The 19,548-nt window shown below is 38.1% G+C and overlaps 1 protein-coding gene across 2 annotated transcripts; it reads left to right on the top strand.

The window, feature by feature from the left end:
* Positions 1-5,868: 5,868 nt before the first annotated feature.
* Positions 5,869-13,810, top strand: c1ql1l (complement component 1, q subcomponent-like 1-like). Of its 2 annotated transcripts, XM_079600998.1 has the most exons (4): positions 5,869-5,956; positions 6,813-7,662; positions 12,723-12,942; positions 13,041-13,810. In XM_079600998.1, exons 2-3 carry the CDS (start codon positions 7,021-7,023, stop codon positions 12,900-12,902), a joined length of 822 nt encoding a protein of 273 aa, XP_079457124.1. In that variant the 5' UTR covers positions 5,869-5,956; positions 6,813-7,020; the 3' UTR covers positions 12,903-12,942; positions 13,041-13,810. The 2 variants fall into 2 exon arrangements, with proteins under 2 accessions (XP_079457124.1, XP_079457125.1); XM_079600999.1 differs by lacking the exon at positions 5,869-5,956 and having other exon boundaries at positions 6,644-7,662; positions 13,152-13,789.
* The last annotated feature ends 5,738 nt before the right edge of the window (positions 13,811-19,548 follow it).

Below are 19,548 nucleotides of genomic sequence, written 5' to 3'. Positions count from 1 at the left end.
AAATGGGTTTTAGATAATACAAAATTATAAAAATTCCCTAATATAAAAAAGATAAATGTGACATTTATTATAGTCCAAATGGTGTTTTATCAACCGTTATTAAAGTAGCCTATTCATAATCTTCTGTAGCCTAACTGTTGTTAATAAATGATTAACGAAAAAAAACATATGATAGATTTCTAATAAGGTCTATTTAATGTTAATGTTACCTTTTTTTCCCGCTCGGGCCATCAAAGATGACGTTTTAAGGCGGCAAACGCATTGGGCATGCGCACATCGAGAGCGGTGAGCCGTTGGTAAACTTGACTATTCAGGAAAGTCATGAACATTCATAGGCTTCTGCGTGCAACTTGGAAGTAGAAATACAAACACCATTGAGGAGATTGTAAACTTCGACCTGTGTTTTGCCAAACAAGGTGAACGTTTGGTTAATTTTTAATTTGCAAGTTTACGTCGCATCACACGACCTGTGATACGGCAGCCTAAACCCTACAGCCACATTTATGTAAGTAAATGTGTTCTTCATCATTTTCTTGCTTCTATGTGTATATTACTAGCAGTGGGTGCAGGCAAGTCTTAGATTACTGATTTTGGGTTATTTTTATCTCATATTTATCTCGTGCAAATACACTCCGCTGTCATTTAGTAGTAACAGCATAAGGCCACAGGGTGGCGACATTTACAAATGAACACTAACTGAACTTGAATCGATACCAACAATTAGTACACATTTAAGGTGTTTCATGTTCATGTTAAAAGGCCAGTGGAGACTAACACCACTGAACACACTTGTCTGATATGATTCATTTATGATTTGGACCATTGTGTGACTATCGTTTATGATGGAGGAAAGGTTTCATTTCTAAGTCAGTGGATGGTTGTGTCACAAAAAATGTAACATCTGAATGTTTTTGCCCTCTTGATCCACAATCATTAATTATATAAAAACAATACATGTCAAAACGTGTCAAAATAAATGGTAGTTAAAAGAGATGGTAACCACATTTACCATTTAAGTGAATGGAAAGTTAAAATGTTAAAATACATCATGAAAGACTTAAAATGGTCCAAATTAATCATAAGTCATTAAACAAATGTGTGTTGTTTAGTTTTTAAATAACTATGTGTTTATTCAATTAGAGATTTTCAACAAAAAAGAAACATTCTGCTGACCAATCGTGGTCTCTCCTGAGTCCTGAATAATTTATTTGGCATATAAACATTTAAGTATAATTAATATTACATTTCTCTTAACATAATGGTCATGCTTACATAAACATTAAGTGCTCTGATTGTACCGTCTCATCTAATGTCCATCAGGTCACAAAAATAACATTCAATATCTGTATACTGTGATATAGTCAAGTGAGTATATATGTATTTGTGAGTGAATATAGAAGAGACATTAGGATATTCAGAGATTTAATTCAAACAGTAACATGTCCTATAGATCTCAAGCACAGATTCTGAGTAATGTGTGCGCATCTAGACACAGCCTGCAACGCAAACTAAGACTGACACGTCGTTCTGTGTGGTGGGTGGAAAACACAAAACACACACATACACAGAAACACACTGATCTGTGGGCAGGTACCATTCTGACATCAAAATAGTATGCTGTGGCATGTTAGAGTGTGTGTGTGTGTGTGTGTGTGTGTGTGTGTGTGTGTGTGTGTGTGTGTGTGTGTGTGTGTGTGTGTGCAGTAGGAAGCAAGCATTAAAAATCTTGATTTCCCACATCTTATGCTTTCGGTTTACGTCCTCCACAGATACAACAATCACTCCTACTTGGACAAGTGAATCCATGATTCACTGAATATAAAAAACGTTGACCTAAAACAACTATTACTTTAAATAACTTTTGGTTTATAAACAACATAATGTTTTTAATGAATAATAATTGAAAGAAAATGACAATCTCCTACTCTTCAGCTATACAGGAACTGATTTTTTTTTTTCTAAACGCTTTTTTCCCATTTTTATTAAAGAAAAAACATGCTTTGAAAAATCATAATTATGAGACAAAAGTCTTTTTTGTATTTTTATGTCATAATTTTGACATAATTTTGAATTATTTTTAATAATTATGACATTTGACATTAATGACATTTTTAAGTTGTTTTAAGTTACTTTAAAGTTCATTATGATTTACCAAAGCATGATGATTTGCATATATTTGTACATCTAGATTAACTTTGCAATCATCTAATGTTGTTTTGTTTAGTTTTTTATCCCCATAATTTTGGTGCATTTGTAGAGCAATAAAAGAAAACAATTTTTTTGCATATAAATTTTGGCCAGTAGTGGAGCAGTAATTTTTGTGTTTGACTATATGGAAAAATATATATATTCCACGAGACATTTAGAAAAATGCATTGTAAGCATGAATGTTTTAGCTGCTTTTGACTTATTACACAGCACAACAAGATAATAATAAAAAAGAAAATGCTGAAGGTCTGTTCCCTACTGTTTTCCCCTTTCCCTTCAGGGCTGTTTGTGATAGTATTGGCACTCCAAATAATAATGTCTAATACAATATTTTCTAGTATGTGCTCCTCAAAGGCAGTGGATAATAAAATAGTTCTGTGATAGTGTCATTTATGTTGTGGGAATGCATTGTGTAACTAGCGAGCTGATGCTGAAATGATTGGACTGCTGTTTTTAATGCTTTTCGTTGCGTTCATGTTACCAGATATCGCCTTTCCTCTGCATGCTTTCAGACATAGAGACCTCCAGGATAACACACACATATGTTCATACACACACAGACACTTGAGCACATGTATGCAAACACAGCTTGTAAGATCATTCTAGCTTACATCATGGTCTGTCTGGCCCAGCCTGAGGTTTATCTGTGCATTATGTTTCCTTTCAAGTAAAATTGAATAAGAAACAAGATATTCCCCCTTGCTCAAGGATGAGGAGGACGTGTGCATCTCTCTGGGGGATTGCGACTGACTCAAGGGGCTTGTTGTTCTCAGCTGGCGAAGGCATGGGGAGGAGAAGAGCTGTGGAGGAAGTAAATTACATAGGGAGGGCTGGAAAAGTCTCTGTTCTTGTCGCATTACTGCGCCTGCCGTCAAGGGCACTGTGGCCACGGTTTGAGTCACTGCGCTCAGAGCTCCTCACGGCCTTCCTTCCCTGAAGCCAATGATCAACATTTTCTCTGTTTCAATGACTCACAGCGATAGTCAGCAAGCCCTCCCGTATCTTCATCATGTCCCATGACAGCATCACAAACCACAAGAGACGATGGAGAAAACGCACATTTCGCTTTAAACTGTTGTGTACGGTGGGACTTGTCTTTTAGACACAAAGAATCGCTTAAGCAAGTTAAGGGATAGTTCACCCAAAAATGAGTTACTCTCCCTCATGTCATTACAAACCTGTGTGACTTTGTGCTGTAGAATTTATTTATTTTAATCAGTGGGGTCCAGAACAACATTAACTTTCATTGTATAAACTTAAAATTGACAGAAATCTTCTTTTTTGTTTCACAGAATAAATAAAGTTAGGTTTGGAATGAGAGAGACATTTTTTGGGTGAACTTTCCCTTTAAAGTCCGCGTGAACCGGAAGTTGCAAACGACTTTTCTCCAGTGTTGTGACGTATTTCCAAGTGAAAGTGAATATTGAACAGAGGGCAGGGTTTTACTTCAGCGCTCCTCCTCTCCATCTCTGCTCATAGCAGACTAACGCTCGCGTGTGAAAACGTAAAAATATTTAATCAGATGTGCCTTTCGTTTAGACGGCGACGGCGGTTTTGGGGCTTAAAAACGCAAAAAAAGTGAAACCACCCTCCAGAGTGGAAATCTTAAAAACGCTCCACCGTCGCGTTCCCGTCTAAAGGGTAAAAACGCAAAAGTCTGCTAGACAGTGAAGGCACCGATCTGCTCACGGTGGCTCTCGTCGCGTACGCGTTTACGTCACAGGCATGCGCCAGTACAGGAAAATAACAACAAACATGTCGGATTATTTCCATACGTCGGACCTTCAAGTTGCCCTAGCAGCTCTGATAAACATACAAGAGTCTTTTCAGCAGTTGTACGAAATATTGTCAGATAGTATTACTAATCAGAGAAGGCGCATTAATTACCTCCATCAAATTGTTGATGCACCAATTCATGTTGTGTTTTGATTTCGCGCTACTAAGGAGAGAAGTAGAAGGAAGGTTGTACGCAGGCGTGCAGACTTGGTGTTGTTGTGGCAGTGCTTCACATTGCCACCTAGCTGCCTACATCGAATTTCACACACTTTTGCGTCACCATATGCACGCAGATTTCCCCCCCATAACGCTCATCTAAACGCAGAAAAAAAAGTGATAACGCAACGCCACTTTTGCGTTTTCTCTTCAGATTGTTTCCGTGTAAACAGAGCCTAACTGTTTGAGGGAATCGTTAAGCGCTTTCACCCCAAACCGGCAAACTGACGTCATCAGAAAAGGAACGCCATTCCGGACCGGAAGTAACTTTTCAGATTATGATTAAAGATTACCACCGCAAACAATTTTTTTCTGTGTATTAACTTGCACGGATTAATTGTTCACCACAAGACTAGTAATATGCGCTAACAAAGTAAATAGGGTCAATTTTGATTTCATGTCAACTTCAATTCAGCAATCCAGGCTCAGACTACAGGAGTTTCAGGATGATTTATGAATCTGCCATGACTTGTAAGGAACAAACTATCAATTCGAAGTATTGTGTGCACGTCCAAACTTCGGTATAGTGCCAGACGAAAACCTTCCTTGCGTTGCGATATATTAAAGTTTTATGGGAGCAGATGATTTTTATGATTAAGGAACAAGTTATTATATTTTAATGAATGATTACAAATTTGTGTACATGTACATATTTTTTTGGTTTTGATTGCATGCTAAGTTTAGCAACACCTCATTTGGATTGAGCATTAGCACCAGCAGCTGTGATGGGACATCATTTGCGTTGGCTGAGAATCAGACCCAGGTGTCCTGCATGGCAGGAATATTCTGCCACTGAACTAGCAATGCTTGTCTTGCGAGCCCAAGGCTGTGCATTTCCAAGCAGGTCTTCTTTCAGACCTGACGTACAGGAAATAAATGGCCAGAAAGGTCTGTAATAATCCCGCAAGCTCAGGAAACCATCTACCACCTGCTTCAGCGGGCTGTGAGATCTTGAGCTCTTCGCTTAAGGTTGGTGCATGCAGTGTAGTTTTTTTCTATCCTTTGTGATTTGTGTTAAATGTAATGTATGTTGCTTTAGAGTTTAGACGGCATCTACCAAATGTATAAATGTAAATAATAGATCCTGCATGAAAGCCAGTGGCATTTTATGTTGGACCGTGTGATATACAAGTGATTGACAGAGTTGGTTATGCGATCAGTCGGGTCATGTTTTAACATGCATAACAAAGAAATCAAGTGACTGAAGTCTGGACGAAAGAGGGAATTTGTGGATCGATTTTATTCCGAAGTGAACTTGAGGTAGGTTTTAAGTATGATTATGTTAAAGTGAAAATTAATAAGATATTGTACCATTGTTTATTTGAACTTGTATTTTCTTTCTCTCACACACAGAGTACGTCATCAATTGCTGTTCGAATCGTTTATTAATTAGACCACTGTCGTAGGAGCAGCCACACAGCAGGATTTTGATGCATCATTTCTGACACTGTCAGAAGTTCGTTGGAGGCTAAGATTCATCACAAGGGCAAATAATTGTTCGCCAGAGAGCATGTCACACTGAACTATCAAAGACCTGTGATGAAACGATTCAGAAATTTGTCCCAGATGCAAAAAACATTGTGCACTGAGCTTTGCAAAGTTAGTTGTACATGATGGGTGAATTAGTCTGGGCCCTTGTTCACCAGTTTTACAGTTTTTGTTGATCTATTCCTTGTTCCCGAATCGAGGTACATGCTGTGGGGAAGCCGGACTTTAGACCGGCAGTAGATTTGGATCAAAACATAACAAATTTAAGGTAAATATTCAAATTTTCATACAGTCATGTTCATTACAGTAGCTTGCTATTCCTCTGACACTTGTATCGTAGCAAAAGACAACAAATGATCAACTCTCATACGAGTTAGCATTTGTTTAATGAAATGAGACAATTATGAGCATGCCCGTAGCGTGTTATCATAATCCGAGCGAGCTATGGAAGGATTACTGTGTTTACTGCACATAAATAAACAATGACATAATTACATAACAATGCCAGGAAGATGCGTTGAGGGCGGTTTTGAAAGACAGAGAAAGAGGGAAGCGGAAAAATCCTTTTGCTTGCACTCAGCAGGTGTCCTTTTGGATTAGCTGAAGCTTAGAATGCATCCTGTCATATTTACTTGACCATCATGCAGACAGAGAAACAGACTATCTCTTCCTCATCTTCCCTCTCCTCTCGTGCTTTATCAAACCACCATGTCTAAACCCTCCCATCGAGTCTTGCAGTTCAACAAGTGGAAAATCAAATCATATTTCAAAAGACTGCACAATAAAACACACTTAAATGACTTTGAGATTTCCTTGGCATTGGGTTTCCCCAAATACCCCTTCTTTCTCTCTTATTCTCTCTTGCTCTCCCACTGGTTCTTCATTTGCAGAAAGCCTCCTCCCACTTGTCCTTTTTGAGTCATACAAAGAAACACTAGAAGGGCATTCTTTCTCTCTCTCTTTCTCTCTCTCTCTTTTTCTCTCTCAATCCTACTTCCTTCCTCAACGCCCAAACACTTCTCTCCACTCACCTGCTGAAGCAGTGAATGCTCTCTCTCTCTCTCTCTCTCTCTCTCTCTCTCTCTCTCTCTCTCTCTCTCTCTCTTTCTCTCTCTTTCAAGCAGGAAAGACATACACACACTCATCTGAGATCCCTGGTGGTTCTCATTTCCCTTCTCATCTCCGTGAGCACCTGACGTTGAGGGAGCTTGTTCCCTCTCACTTCCAGAGGTCAATATTCCTGCTTGCGGCGAGAGCTCCGCGCTGGCGGCCCAGCCCCTTTCCCGCTTCAGCCTGGGACGAAAGACCCTTCTGGTGGCTGGCGTGGCCGTCATGCTGCTATTGGTGCTGGTGATCCTCATTCCTGTTTTGGTTCATCTGGCGGGCAGCAGCGAAAACGGAGGTCAGTACGAGATGCTCGGCACGTGCCGAATGGTCTGCGATCCGTTTTTGGACAAATCTGGCACTACGGCTGGTATCGGTACGGGAACGGCTATCACTAATACGCAACTGGAAGCCGAGGCGCTGACTGATCATAGCATGGGACCCCCGTTGCCCAACTACGCACACGGACCGCAGGGCAAACCCGGCCGCCAAGGGAAACCAGGGCTTCCAGGACCCCCGGGACCACCTGGAGAGCCTGGTCCTCCAGGACCAATGGGGCCACCGGGAAATAAAAACCACACAGAGCGACCGGAGATCATCGCTCTGGGTGGAAGAACAGCTACTGGAATGGGCACAGCGGGCTATGCCATGGGACCCCGCGTGGCCTTCTACGCAGGTCTGCGAAACCCACAGGAGGGCTATGAGGTTCTGAGGTTTGACGACGTGGTTACAAACATTGGGAATAACTACGATGGATCAACTGGGAAATTTGTGTGCAAGGTTCCAGGGACGTACTTCTTCACATACAACGTCCTCATGAGAGGAGGGGATGGAACCAGTATGTGGGCGGATCTGATGAAAAACGGACAGGTAGGGGTTTTTACTGCTAACGCACCTGTACTGAGGTTTATGAAAAGACATTTTATAATATTCATAATGATATTTTTACTACACTGTGAAAAGGAACAACAGACTGCATCAACACTAATGAAACTCATTTTTAAGGACCAGGTACCTCCTCATGGTAACAGTAGCACATTTTCACTTTTTACAGTCTACTGTGTGTATAACCTCAGCCCTTAAAAATATTTATTTTTTCCATTTACATATTTGTACTTTTTAGTCACTTTATGTTGTACACCCAACATGTGCTGTTCATGCCCTATCTGTCCATGAATCATATCTGTCAAGCAGGGACACAATAAAGTGGTGACATGTTTACCAAGCTTTCGAAATGATGATATTTATTATAGACATTGATGTTTTACATAATACTAGTTATAAACTGAATGACTACAGATTTAGCTAACTTTGTTTTTCCCCGAACTATAGGTTTGTTTCGCACTGCAATAATGTCTGTGTCTATTTTAATGGAAGGGAGGGTGCATCATTTTCCGACAGCAAATGCAATGCATGAATTACATAACACTGACTAAACACAGACTGCCACAGGGATGCAATTCCTCGAGTTTCTGAATAATCCCACTCCAGTGGATTCAATTTGAATATTCATATACCAGAATATCCCGTATGTAACAGGGAGTGCATTTAGGGTTGCTTTCCAGTAAAGGTCAGTTTCATGTTTGAGATTAATTTCTATATTAAGGACATTTGACCGCACACTCACTTGCAAATACTTTATTTCACCAACGTTTCGGCAACAAGCCTTTGTCAAGGTGTGATTTCTCACATAATGGAGAGAAGTATAAATAGACAATTATTCACAGGTGTAGACGATCAATCTTAGTCGAGCAAACAATCAATTAGCAATTCTAAAACACCCATTTTCAGTCTCACAGAAACTAAAAATGTAGAGACGGCAACTTGAGTATCAAGATTCACAGTCAATATTTAAATATTTATATTACCCAAGACAAAAGTTTCAATCTGATATACATTGTCTAGAATCATCACAATCATAAGAAACAGCTTAGATCAAAGTCAACATTTAGTTTGTGAATACAATAGGCCTCCCGTTTAAGCAGAATTGGATCCAGATCACCTCTTCTCCTCGGTAATAATACCCTCTCAATTCATATATAACGTAGAGATGTGATTGGGTGATTAAACTCAGTAAGATGTGCAGCCAGTGGGTAATTCATACTGTATTTCTACATCTAATTGCACTTTGATGTTCAGCAATACGCGTTTTCAACTAGTTTTTCCAATAAATGATTTACCTCAGGGACATGTTATGAGGTAAATAACCGCTTTTGTTTTACAGCTCATTATTCCTTTAATAGGAATCGATTTACCAGTATGAAGGTGTTTAAATGATGTACAACGGTATGTATATCTACACTAATTGCATGTACCACAGTGCCTTCTGGAACTGGTGTTAATAAAGTTTGTGTTGCTACAGGTGGAGGAGACAAGTTTAGAATTGCTAATTGATTGTTTGCTCACACCTGTGAATAATTGTCTATTTATACTTCTCTCCATTATGTCAGAAATCACACCTCGACAAAGACTTGTTGCTGAAATGTTGGTGAAATAAAGTATTTGCAAGTGAGTGTGCGGTCATATCTCCTTTTATACAGATTTGTTTTCTTTGACCTGCACCTCGGATGCTGTACGTTTGCTTCAGTGTTTTATTAATGAGATGAATTCCTGTCATGTCTATGGTCAATTGAAACTGTAAACAAGGAAAGATTTCACTGAACCAAGTGTTCGCCTCTTGTCAGAAGGGCTTCTGCATGTGTGTGTGTACATACTATACTCGTCTTCTGGCATCCCTCGGTGTGTCATTCTGAATCAGGGCCCTTCTCAAACACCCACGGCGCACTCAAAGCACACGCATTCAGTATGAGTTGTTCACACACACAAAATAAATACTCTAAAAATGCCTCACACATCAGGCGAGTTTATGATGTGTGTGTGTGTGTGTGTGTGTGTGTGCGTGCGTGCGTGCATGCATTTTTACCTTTTGATATCTTAAATACTTTTTTCTATCATTTGTATTATTATTTTTTTATAATGAATGGTACAATGAAATGTAAAAAGTAGAACATAAATGGAAATTTTAGAGGCATTTCACTCTTTTACAGAAAACAAGGTTTTAACCAAATAATTAAGATTGGTGGGACATGAACTGGTCATTTGAAATCCCAGATTGATGAACCATATCTAATTATTCATAGGTCTGTCTGTAGTGATTGTGGCTCTGAAATTTTTGTATGAATTTCACATTTAAACACTTTTGATTTATATGCACACATATAAGAGTGTTATATGCATAAACAATCAAAAATCATGGAAAAAATACATGCATTTTTGTATTTATAGATTTCAAATAAAAACATACACACATACATGCAGCAAGTGGCAGAGAAAGAGCATTTTCTCATATATACTGTGTATAATTTAAAAATACTGCTAATTTTATTGTTGCTGCTATGAGCAATGATATGAATCACTTGTGTATCTTTGTGACATCGACTTAAGTCTTCACTTGCTGTTTTTAGCTGCTCATCCACACATTTCCGAAACCTCAGGTGACTCACACACAAACACTGTGCACACATGGCTAATCTGAATATATCTTTTAGCTCCTTAGCTTTAGCTAGGCTATGGGCTCCAATTATAATTCTCTCATGTCATACACATGGAAACACACATGACGGATATCAGTTCAAACACACAGATACACACATGTATACACACCCACGCACGCTGTGTGCTTGAGTCAGCTGTGTTACTCATATGAGCGCAGAGAGTGATGGCCCGCAGCGACAGCGTTTCACCATCTGACTGATGTCCTCATATTTGAGCGACTAAGTTCGGTCCCTGTCCATCAAACAAGTAAATGACAAAATCATCCGTTCTCTCAGGCTCCCAAATAAACAATCAAAGCTCTTTTTCTTCCATTAGTTTAAAACTATACTCAAGAGTTGTTCGTCCAACCTGAGCAGTGTTTTATTTTTGGAGGCTGGAAATAATGAGGAGAGAGGGGAGAATGTGACGGGAATATGTGACAGACTGGGAATCTCCCAGTGAGAAACTGTTCGATGTGTCAGAGCATGTGTGTCTCTTTCTAAAGTCTCTTTTAAGGCAAATCAGAGCTATCTTGGTAAAAAAAAAAAACTGACAATTGGCAGTTCAATTGCATATGTGACCCTGAATCACAAAACCAGTCACATGACGCACGGGTATATTTGTGGCAATATCCAACAATACATTGTATGGGTCAAAATTATCGATTTTTCTTTTATGCCAAAAATCATTAGGAAATTAAGTAAAGATCATGTTCCATGAAGATATAAGTAAATTTCCTACCGTAAATATATAAAACATGTATTTTTGTGAGTGAATGCAGCACAATCGTGAACATAAATGCACAACTTTCAAGGAGATTTTCTCAATGTTTAGATTTTTTTGCATCCTCAGATTCCAGATTTTCAATAGTTGTATCTCGACCAAATATTGTCCTATCATTACAAACCATATGTCAATGGAAAGCTTATTCATTGAGCTTTCAGATGATGTATGAATCTCAATTTCCAAAAAATTGACCCATGTGACTCATTGGCCCATGTGACTGGTTTTGTGGTCCAGGGTCACATGGCAAATTGCAATAAAATCGGAATTGTCGAAATCCTGTATAAAGGAAGAATACAGTCCATGCTTTAAAAGGCTTGACACCACATTTCCATTATAGGATTTATGTATTTAAATTAAGGGAGGAACATCACATGCTTGTTTGCCTCCAGCTTTAGTTCTGATAACATTTTCATCATTCACATTTTTAAAGGTCTGCTGTAGGAGAAGCACAGATAAACCATCAGCTATTTGAAACAGATTCATCAAAAAAAAATGTTAGCTCATTTTAATCTGCCGGAAACAACCGCAGCCGGTAATTTGAGAGTCAGATATGCCATCAAATGTGAAGTGATGATTGCATAAACAGGAAAAATCCATCAGTCTCACCTAAAGAAATGTTTTAAAGAAACACTTGTTTTTTACTCACCTTCATATCATTCAAAACACATATGACTTTCTTGCTTTTATATATATTGAAAGAAGTCTCTTCTGTTCACCAAGGCTTCATTTATTTATGAATATGTTTTAAAATGTCATTTATTCCTGTGATACAAAGCTGAATTTCCAGCATCATTAGTCTTCAGTGTCACATGATCCCTCAGAAATCAGTATAATATGATGATTTGATGCTCAAGAAACATTTATTATCAATGTTAAAAAACTTATTCTTATGGTTATTCTTGTAGAAACTGTGATATACACTGTAAAAAAAATATTTTCATGATTTGTTATCACAACTTTTTATCTTTTGTCAAATCAACTTCGATAACTAATGTGTGAGGATAACATACTATTTTAAATTTCTCTTTATTAAACCATTCTTCTTCATTGTATTAACTGCTACAGGTAATCATTTTTAATTACAACGAACTCAAAATTTTAAGGCAACAAGGTAACTTACTTTTTTAAGTTAAACCAACAATTTTTTTTACAGTGTAGTTTTTCAGGATTCTTTGATTACACTCTAAAAAATGTTGGGTTGTTTTAACCCAATTTTGGGTCAAATATGGACAAACCCAAACGTTGGATTAAAAATGCATTATAAAAATGTAACTCAACGGCTGGGTTTGTCCATATTTGACCCAAAATTGGGTTAAAACAATCCAGCATTTTTTAGAGTGTAATAGAAAGTTCAAAAGAACAGCGTTTATTTAAAATACAAATCTTTTGAGTGACATTATAAATGTATTTACTGTCACGTTTCATCACCACTGTCACAATTTCTTATAAAAAAAAAATATCTTACCCCAAAATGTTTAGCGCACAGTACTGTATATGTAAAGACCATTACTTATTATCTATGGACTTAAAACTGAAAAGCTCAGTTAAATGATCTCTCTCTCTCTCTCTCTCTCTCTCTCTCTCTCTCTCTCTCTCTCTCTCTCTCTCAGGTGAGAGCCAGTGCCATCGCCCAGGATCAGGATCAGAGTTACGACTACGCCTCCAACACTGCCATCCTACACCTGGACCCCGGGGACGAGATCTTCATCAAGCTGGACGGTGGAAAGGCACACGGTGGGAACAGCAACAAGTACAGCACTTTCGCTGGCTTCATTCTGTACAGTGACTAGAGGTCAAGAGGTCATTGAGTTCAGTCTCATGTTTGCATAGGTGAGAGATATTAGGCGGTTGAAGTTGTAAATCTGATATTTATTGACACCACTGACATGTGGTGACCATTTTTCCCTCTATGGTTCTGTTTGCTACAGGACATTCTCACCTGAAATTCAACAGCTATTCACGCATAACTGAGTCACAAAACACAACAATATGATTTGTTCATTATGCACCCTGAAGGAAACGGCCCTGTTTCACTGTAGTAGGCACTGGATCCAACGAGAACACTCTTGAATCTGCCCAGAAACCTTCACCAGACACACACGACATCAACCCGGAGAGCTTCGGGGTTTCAGTCGTAACCGATTGAAAGCCCATTCAAGTGAGTGTTGATATTTCATTATGATGTTGTCTTTATATGTATGATCAATCTGTGAATCTACACTGATGTTTATCAATGTCTCCGACATAATGTGAAGTGAATGATGTTAAATGATTCCCTAAAATCTTAATAGGATGAGTGTATGCACCTGGTTTTGTCCGTTGTAAATCATAGTATTTGTGGTTGATGTGGAAATACTAGCACAAATAAAGCTCAGCGTTTATTTCAGATTTTAGCCAAAGCTAAACCCGTTCATTGTTTTTTTATTATTATTAATAAATGATGAGGTATGTGGCTTTCTTAGCTGATATTACCATTAAAAATATCTTAGCCTGTAATAAAAGTTACCACTTAATGGATGGAGATCTACATGGTAACTGTAACGGTGATATCTCATTTATAATGACGACCACTGTCTAAAACCATGTACTGTATATATCGCATTAATCATGACCTGTACAATATGTCTAAATATATTCTGTTTTAAATGTGACCGCTAATAGATTTTTGCTTTTGCTAATAAATGGGATTTTTGTAACACTTTTGGGTCACTTTTGTCACGTGTGGAGTGTGCGGTTTGTTACAGCCTTTATAGGGAGTTTCCTAACTTAAAATGAACCCTAATAAGTGACCGTAATTTAGTTTTTTATATTATTTATGTACTATTTTAGTTTTAGTACTATTTAGAATTAATGTTTATTTTATTTGTATTTTTGTTCAATTTAAATTTTTAGTGCTTTTGTTATGTGCTTTTGTCATTTTTATTAGTTTTTGTTTTTTAACTATTCTATTTAGCGTTTGTGTATTTTTATTTCATTGTATTAGTCATTTTAATACTTCAACTTTAACCTATTTAACTAATTAAAAATATTGCTGCAAGATTTATTTATTTTTGGGTGCTGTTCAAAAAAAAAAAAGTTTTTACTTCATCGGAATGGTACGAAACTTGGTAAAGCTTTTGGCACTTGCTGTGTGAACACACAAAAAAATCATGGACATGAATCGAAAAGGTTAAATGTTCCTAAAAAAATTGTCACACTTGTAATGTTTGTGGTCAAAATTGGAAATTAATTGGAGACAAATTCCATCTAGTGGAAACGTTTGGTACTGCAGACAAACAAAATCTTACTGAAAGCTCATTTTTGAGATATCAACCTCAAATGTGGAACACAACTTGTTTCGATTTTCTCAGTTTCAGAGTAAAATGTGTTTTGGAATTTATATTTAGGCTAATATAAAAGTGCATTTTTCATAATAATAATTTTTATCACTTTTTTTGTTTCACTTTTTTAACTGTTTTCACTTCAGCAATGATCTGCCATGTGTCGTCTTTAAAAAGACCAAACTTAAGTCTGTGCTACAAAGCATTCAAGATTTACCACAGTTTAAGTTGGAAATTTGAATCGACCAATAGCAAAACACAACCATCCAATCAATTCCCCATGGACAAATTCAAGTCCCGCCCTACACTTGTTTTTCTCATTCGAGAAGCTTTCAGTCGGATATACGTCACAATTAGCCTGGCTAACGCCAGACCCAATTCTCGTTGAGACTTGGGTCTGGGAACCACATGTGCATTTTCTCGTATTTGAGGCGTGGTTTACGAATGCCCGGCGCCGTTTATTGGGTGCTAAGAATGTCTCAAATGCGCCTGTACGCTCATAGCCAATCGTTTCCATTATACCAGATGACGTATGTAGAGCGACAGAAATTAGACAAGGAAGAAGACGATGGGTAAGATATTTTTGTGTAAACAATGACGTTCAGCGACTATTGCCGTTTGTGCAAGATAAACATGAGGGTCGAAGGTATATATAAACAAACTGCTTAGTTGTGTCGCATAGATGTCGTCATCGTCTTGCTGCTCCCTCCCCGTTCTGTGATTGGTTCCCTAGATGAGGCGAAAATCTGGTCCATGGTATCCAGACTGCCTTTCAGCGTGAATAAAATCGCGCTGCGCAAAGGCAGTATGGGGAAACCCAGGCTACGTCACAATAGGGGGAAAAGTGCGTATCTATACGACGACTGTTATTTCTCGTGCCATTTATACGCCAAAAATAGTTTTTTTCGTGCATATGATAGGCCTACGCAGTTTTCGCGTCCATATGATATGCACTTTATGGCGTGTAATACGCACGCACTTCCCACCCCTAATCCTACCCAAGGGTTTTCAGTGCGTAGCATATGCACGCAAAAACCCTTTTTGCCGTATAAATAGTACCATTCGTGTATAGATACGCAATATATTTGTGTTATAAAGACAAAATCAGAACAAGAGGGATAAAGAGAGAAAACGGCAGATTTTAATGATAAAGAAAAGAGGAGAGATCACAGCTAGGTATAATGAGTGTGAAATGCCACATGTCTGGAGGGAAGGACTTCCGCCTAATCAGAGATGATCAGTGTTTCAAAACAACAGAACGAGAGAGAGAGAGAGAGAGAGAGAGAGAGAGAGAGAGAGAGAGAGAGAGAGAGAGAGAGAGAGAGAGAGAGCCGGCGGGGGGACGAGAGATGATGAGAACTGGTTATGTAAACAACAAGATGTTTAGATGTGAAGTTTAAATGACATGGTTCATTTTCACTGACCGCGGACCGATCAAAGACAGCACGTTTGAGATATCAAGAGGTTCATCATCACCCTTGAGGATTTTTTTAATTACATTTTTGAGCTCGTCAAGAATGTACACCATATCTGCTCTTTCATTAATGAAACTCTCTCCGTTAAACGATATCATTAACTCCTAATGTCAAAGCAGAAGAGCTCACAGCGATCTTCAAGACGCTAAATGGAGAAACAAGCCTAGATGTTTGTAAGGGTAACAGCACTAATTATAAAGTCAACTTAAAGTTATCGTAATGCCAAAGAAATCTTGATAATCTTTTATCAAAATACAATAACTTGCTTCGCCTCAATGTAAAATGTGATTAGTTGATTGCTTAAAAAAAAGTGAAGAATCTCATTGTTTTGGGAAAATTAACTAAACAAGCTTCCCTTCAATATGACTGTTAAAATCTCCAAATGAACTAGTTAAAAAAAAAGCATAATATATTTATTTGATGTATTTTATCAAGATGATACAGGTTTCGCCTCAATGTAAAATGTGATTAGTCGACTACTTAAAAAAAGTGAAGAATCTCATTGGCTTAGGAAAGCTTCCCTTAAAATCTCCAAATTACCTTCTTAAAGCCTAAAACCACAATATATTTTATTTTATCCAATTAACTTGGAATTGACTCTATGTAACTCAGTAATTTCAGATTTAAAAAATATTTTCTGAAGTATAGCCTATGGCTACTTTTCATGATCCAATCAAATGGACAATTTTTTTCCCCCTTAGTTGAACATAATTTCATAACAAAATGGGTTATGAATGCCATGTTGTCAAGCTTAATGTGATAAAGGAGTGTGTGGATGCTAAAAAGCATCAAGGCACCTTCCTGTAAATTAATACCACAAATTCATGCAGTCACAAAAATGTGTATCTCAAGTGATGGGCGACACCGAGAAACTAGTGTCGGCCTCAGATGACACCGCCCACTGACCGCCAGATTCATATTGTTCACATAAAAAGCATTGGATAGCTGACAATGTCAGTTTAATCTGCAATAATGAGTTCTTCTGAGGATAAACCGGTCGCTGGTCATGAGAATTGGTAAGTAGTTTTATATGTAAAAGATAATGTAACATACATACAGCTAAATAATTTGTTGTCGCAAAATATTAAACTTTTTTTCAATAACAACCGTCTGGATGTAGCCTATCCCAGTTATTACACGGCTACATAGGTAAATAATTGGACAAAAAATATTGATTTTGAGTTTGAATTAAAAAAATTATGCTAGCTAATTAAACACAAAGCTTCCATGAAGAAAAACAGATTTGAGCCTAGACAAACAAACAAGTTCAAACAAGACAGACATTTAAGGGATAATGTACAGTCCTGCCACTTATTACACAGCTTTTCATCACATAAATAATGACAAGGACAAGAAAAATTGATTTGAGAAGAAACCGTTTCAAAGTCACCATGTAAGTTCTTATTTTTCATTGCAGCATTTATTATAAATGAGTTTATATTATATATATTTATTCTTTTTTTAAATTGGGTGCCTCGTAATCTTAAATAAAAATAAGTTCCTCTCCCTCTTACCTGTTTACTGGCTTAAGGGCGGGGCAACCTGTCACTCACATGAGATCCACCAATAGCAAACCACAACCATCCAATCAAATCCAGATGGACAAAATCAATTTGTTCCTGCTCGAGAAGCCGTTTCACTCAGTTACATCATTTCTGTTTCAATCTTGCCTGTTTATTAACTTATAATCCATTACAATGTTCAATACAATCGTTCAAGCCGCAAGACGAACACTTCAACAATATTACTGAAGTCCTCCGGTTTATTTTACAGTAGGCTACATTCGGTAACAGAGGCGACAGATAGCTGCAAGAGATCATTTAACTGAGCTTTTCAGTTTTAAGTCCATAGAGAAGACCGACCTATCAGAATCAAGCATGTCAGAGAGCCAGTTATTACGTTCTGGCCCGTTCCAGTTGAAAGCCACCTTTCTTTAAACTCATTACAAATCTGAGCACCGCTGGGAAACCCTAAAGTTGTACAGTAGGTCCCAGAAAGGGCAAATGATGACCTGGAAAGTTGCCCCACGACCACTGTGGCCTTGAGGAGGGCATTTAACCCCAGGACTGCCCTTCTGGAGAACATCAAGGAGAGGTCAGTCTACCCATAAGCCCCTTTCCTCTGAGGGTGTCTATGTGTGTCCTCAAATTAGAGTCATCGCAATCAGAATGTCATCTCAGACACAAAGATACCCGCCGACGCGCACATCAAAACACGGAGGATGGAAAACAAACAGCCGATGACTGACAGGTGAGAAAGGTAATGTCTGCGCTCTGAACACAAACAATTCAGACTGAGATCTGCCAATAACGGGATTCCCGCGGGGGAAAGCATGATGAAACATGACGATATGCATAATTCATAGCCGGTTGAGCTTTTGCCAAAGCAAATCACAATCGCGTAGAACAGAATAATCCCTTATTTTTCATGGATTAAGCCGTTAAAGATCACAGCTAGTTAGAAGCGGTGTAAATCAGCGGATCAAGTCAATGTGAGGTTGTTTTCATACAGGAGATGAAGGTGATTTTTGTGCATAAGATTGCGATGACATTTCCAGACCCTTTTGATAAACCCAGTTTTCTTATCTCACTGAGACAGACTTGAGACTACAGCGGGAAACCAGCCTACATTACCAGCGCTCTCATCAGAGACCGTGCAAGATCTTCAGTAATGTCATTTAGACATCTTATTGACACCAGGAATCTCGGTTTAAAGTTGGGAATTGTCATATGCTAAAAAAAACTCACTTGTTAAAGTCCTCATGAAATCAAAATGGACAATTCTTGTTTGTTTGTTGTTGTTTTTTATAAATTAGCTATTTATTCATGCACATCATTATTTCGAACCCTAAACCAGCCGTAAGAACATGTTAATTAATATTACCCAGTACTTATTTGAGTAGGCCTGAGTACAATGTACGTCACCTTAAAATAAAGTGTAATCAACATTTTACAGTGTAATTTCAGTAATAATTTAGACTATCATTTCTAAAATAAATAAAAAAGTTTAAGTTTTATAAGCACAAATGCTCGCTCGACAGAAATTTTTGACTTTTCATTGAAGCGTGACCTTTTCAACGTAATTGCGTATTACGTGACGTCACGAATCCGCATCACAGAGCAAGGCGAGCATTTGTGCTTCTAAAACTTAAACTTTTTTATTTATTTTTGAAATGAGCGAACGTTTCGCTAGATAAGACACTTATTCATCGTCTGGTGTCGTTTAAAGCCCGTTGAAGCGGCACTGACACTGTCATCTGGACCTTGAACCGTTTGGTCCCCATTGACGTCCATTATATGGAGAAATGTTTTCATCAAAAACCTTAATTTCTTTTCGACTGAAGAAAGAAAGACACGGACATCTTGGATGACATCGGGGTGAGTAAATTATCAGCAAACGTTTTTTTTAAAGTGAACTAATCCTTTAATCGAAGCCCTGTCTGTGAAACCAGGCCATAATGTGTAAAGTGGCGTGTAAACGGAGGATGGGCGTGGCTTGCGGTCTGTGATAAAGGGGCGGAGCTGGTTGTGATTGGTGGATTTATATTAGCAATCTCCTCCCAGACTTTTGCGTAACTCAGTTCATGTAAATGTCAGTTTGCAATGTCAAGGCTTCAGGTGAACGTGGTGAGGACATTAGTT

This window comes from Phoxinus phoxinus, assembly GCF_949152265.1.
Source record: "Phoxinus phoxinus genome assembly, chromosome: 24".
NCBI lineage: Eukaryota > Metazoa > Chordata > Actinopteri > Cypriniformes > Leuciscidae > Phoxinus > Phoxinus phoxinus.
Note: the sequence above shows the minus strand (reverse complement) of the source record. Positions and strands in the feature narration are given on the sequence as shown.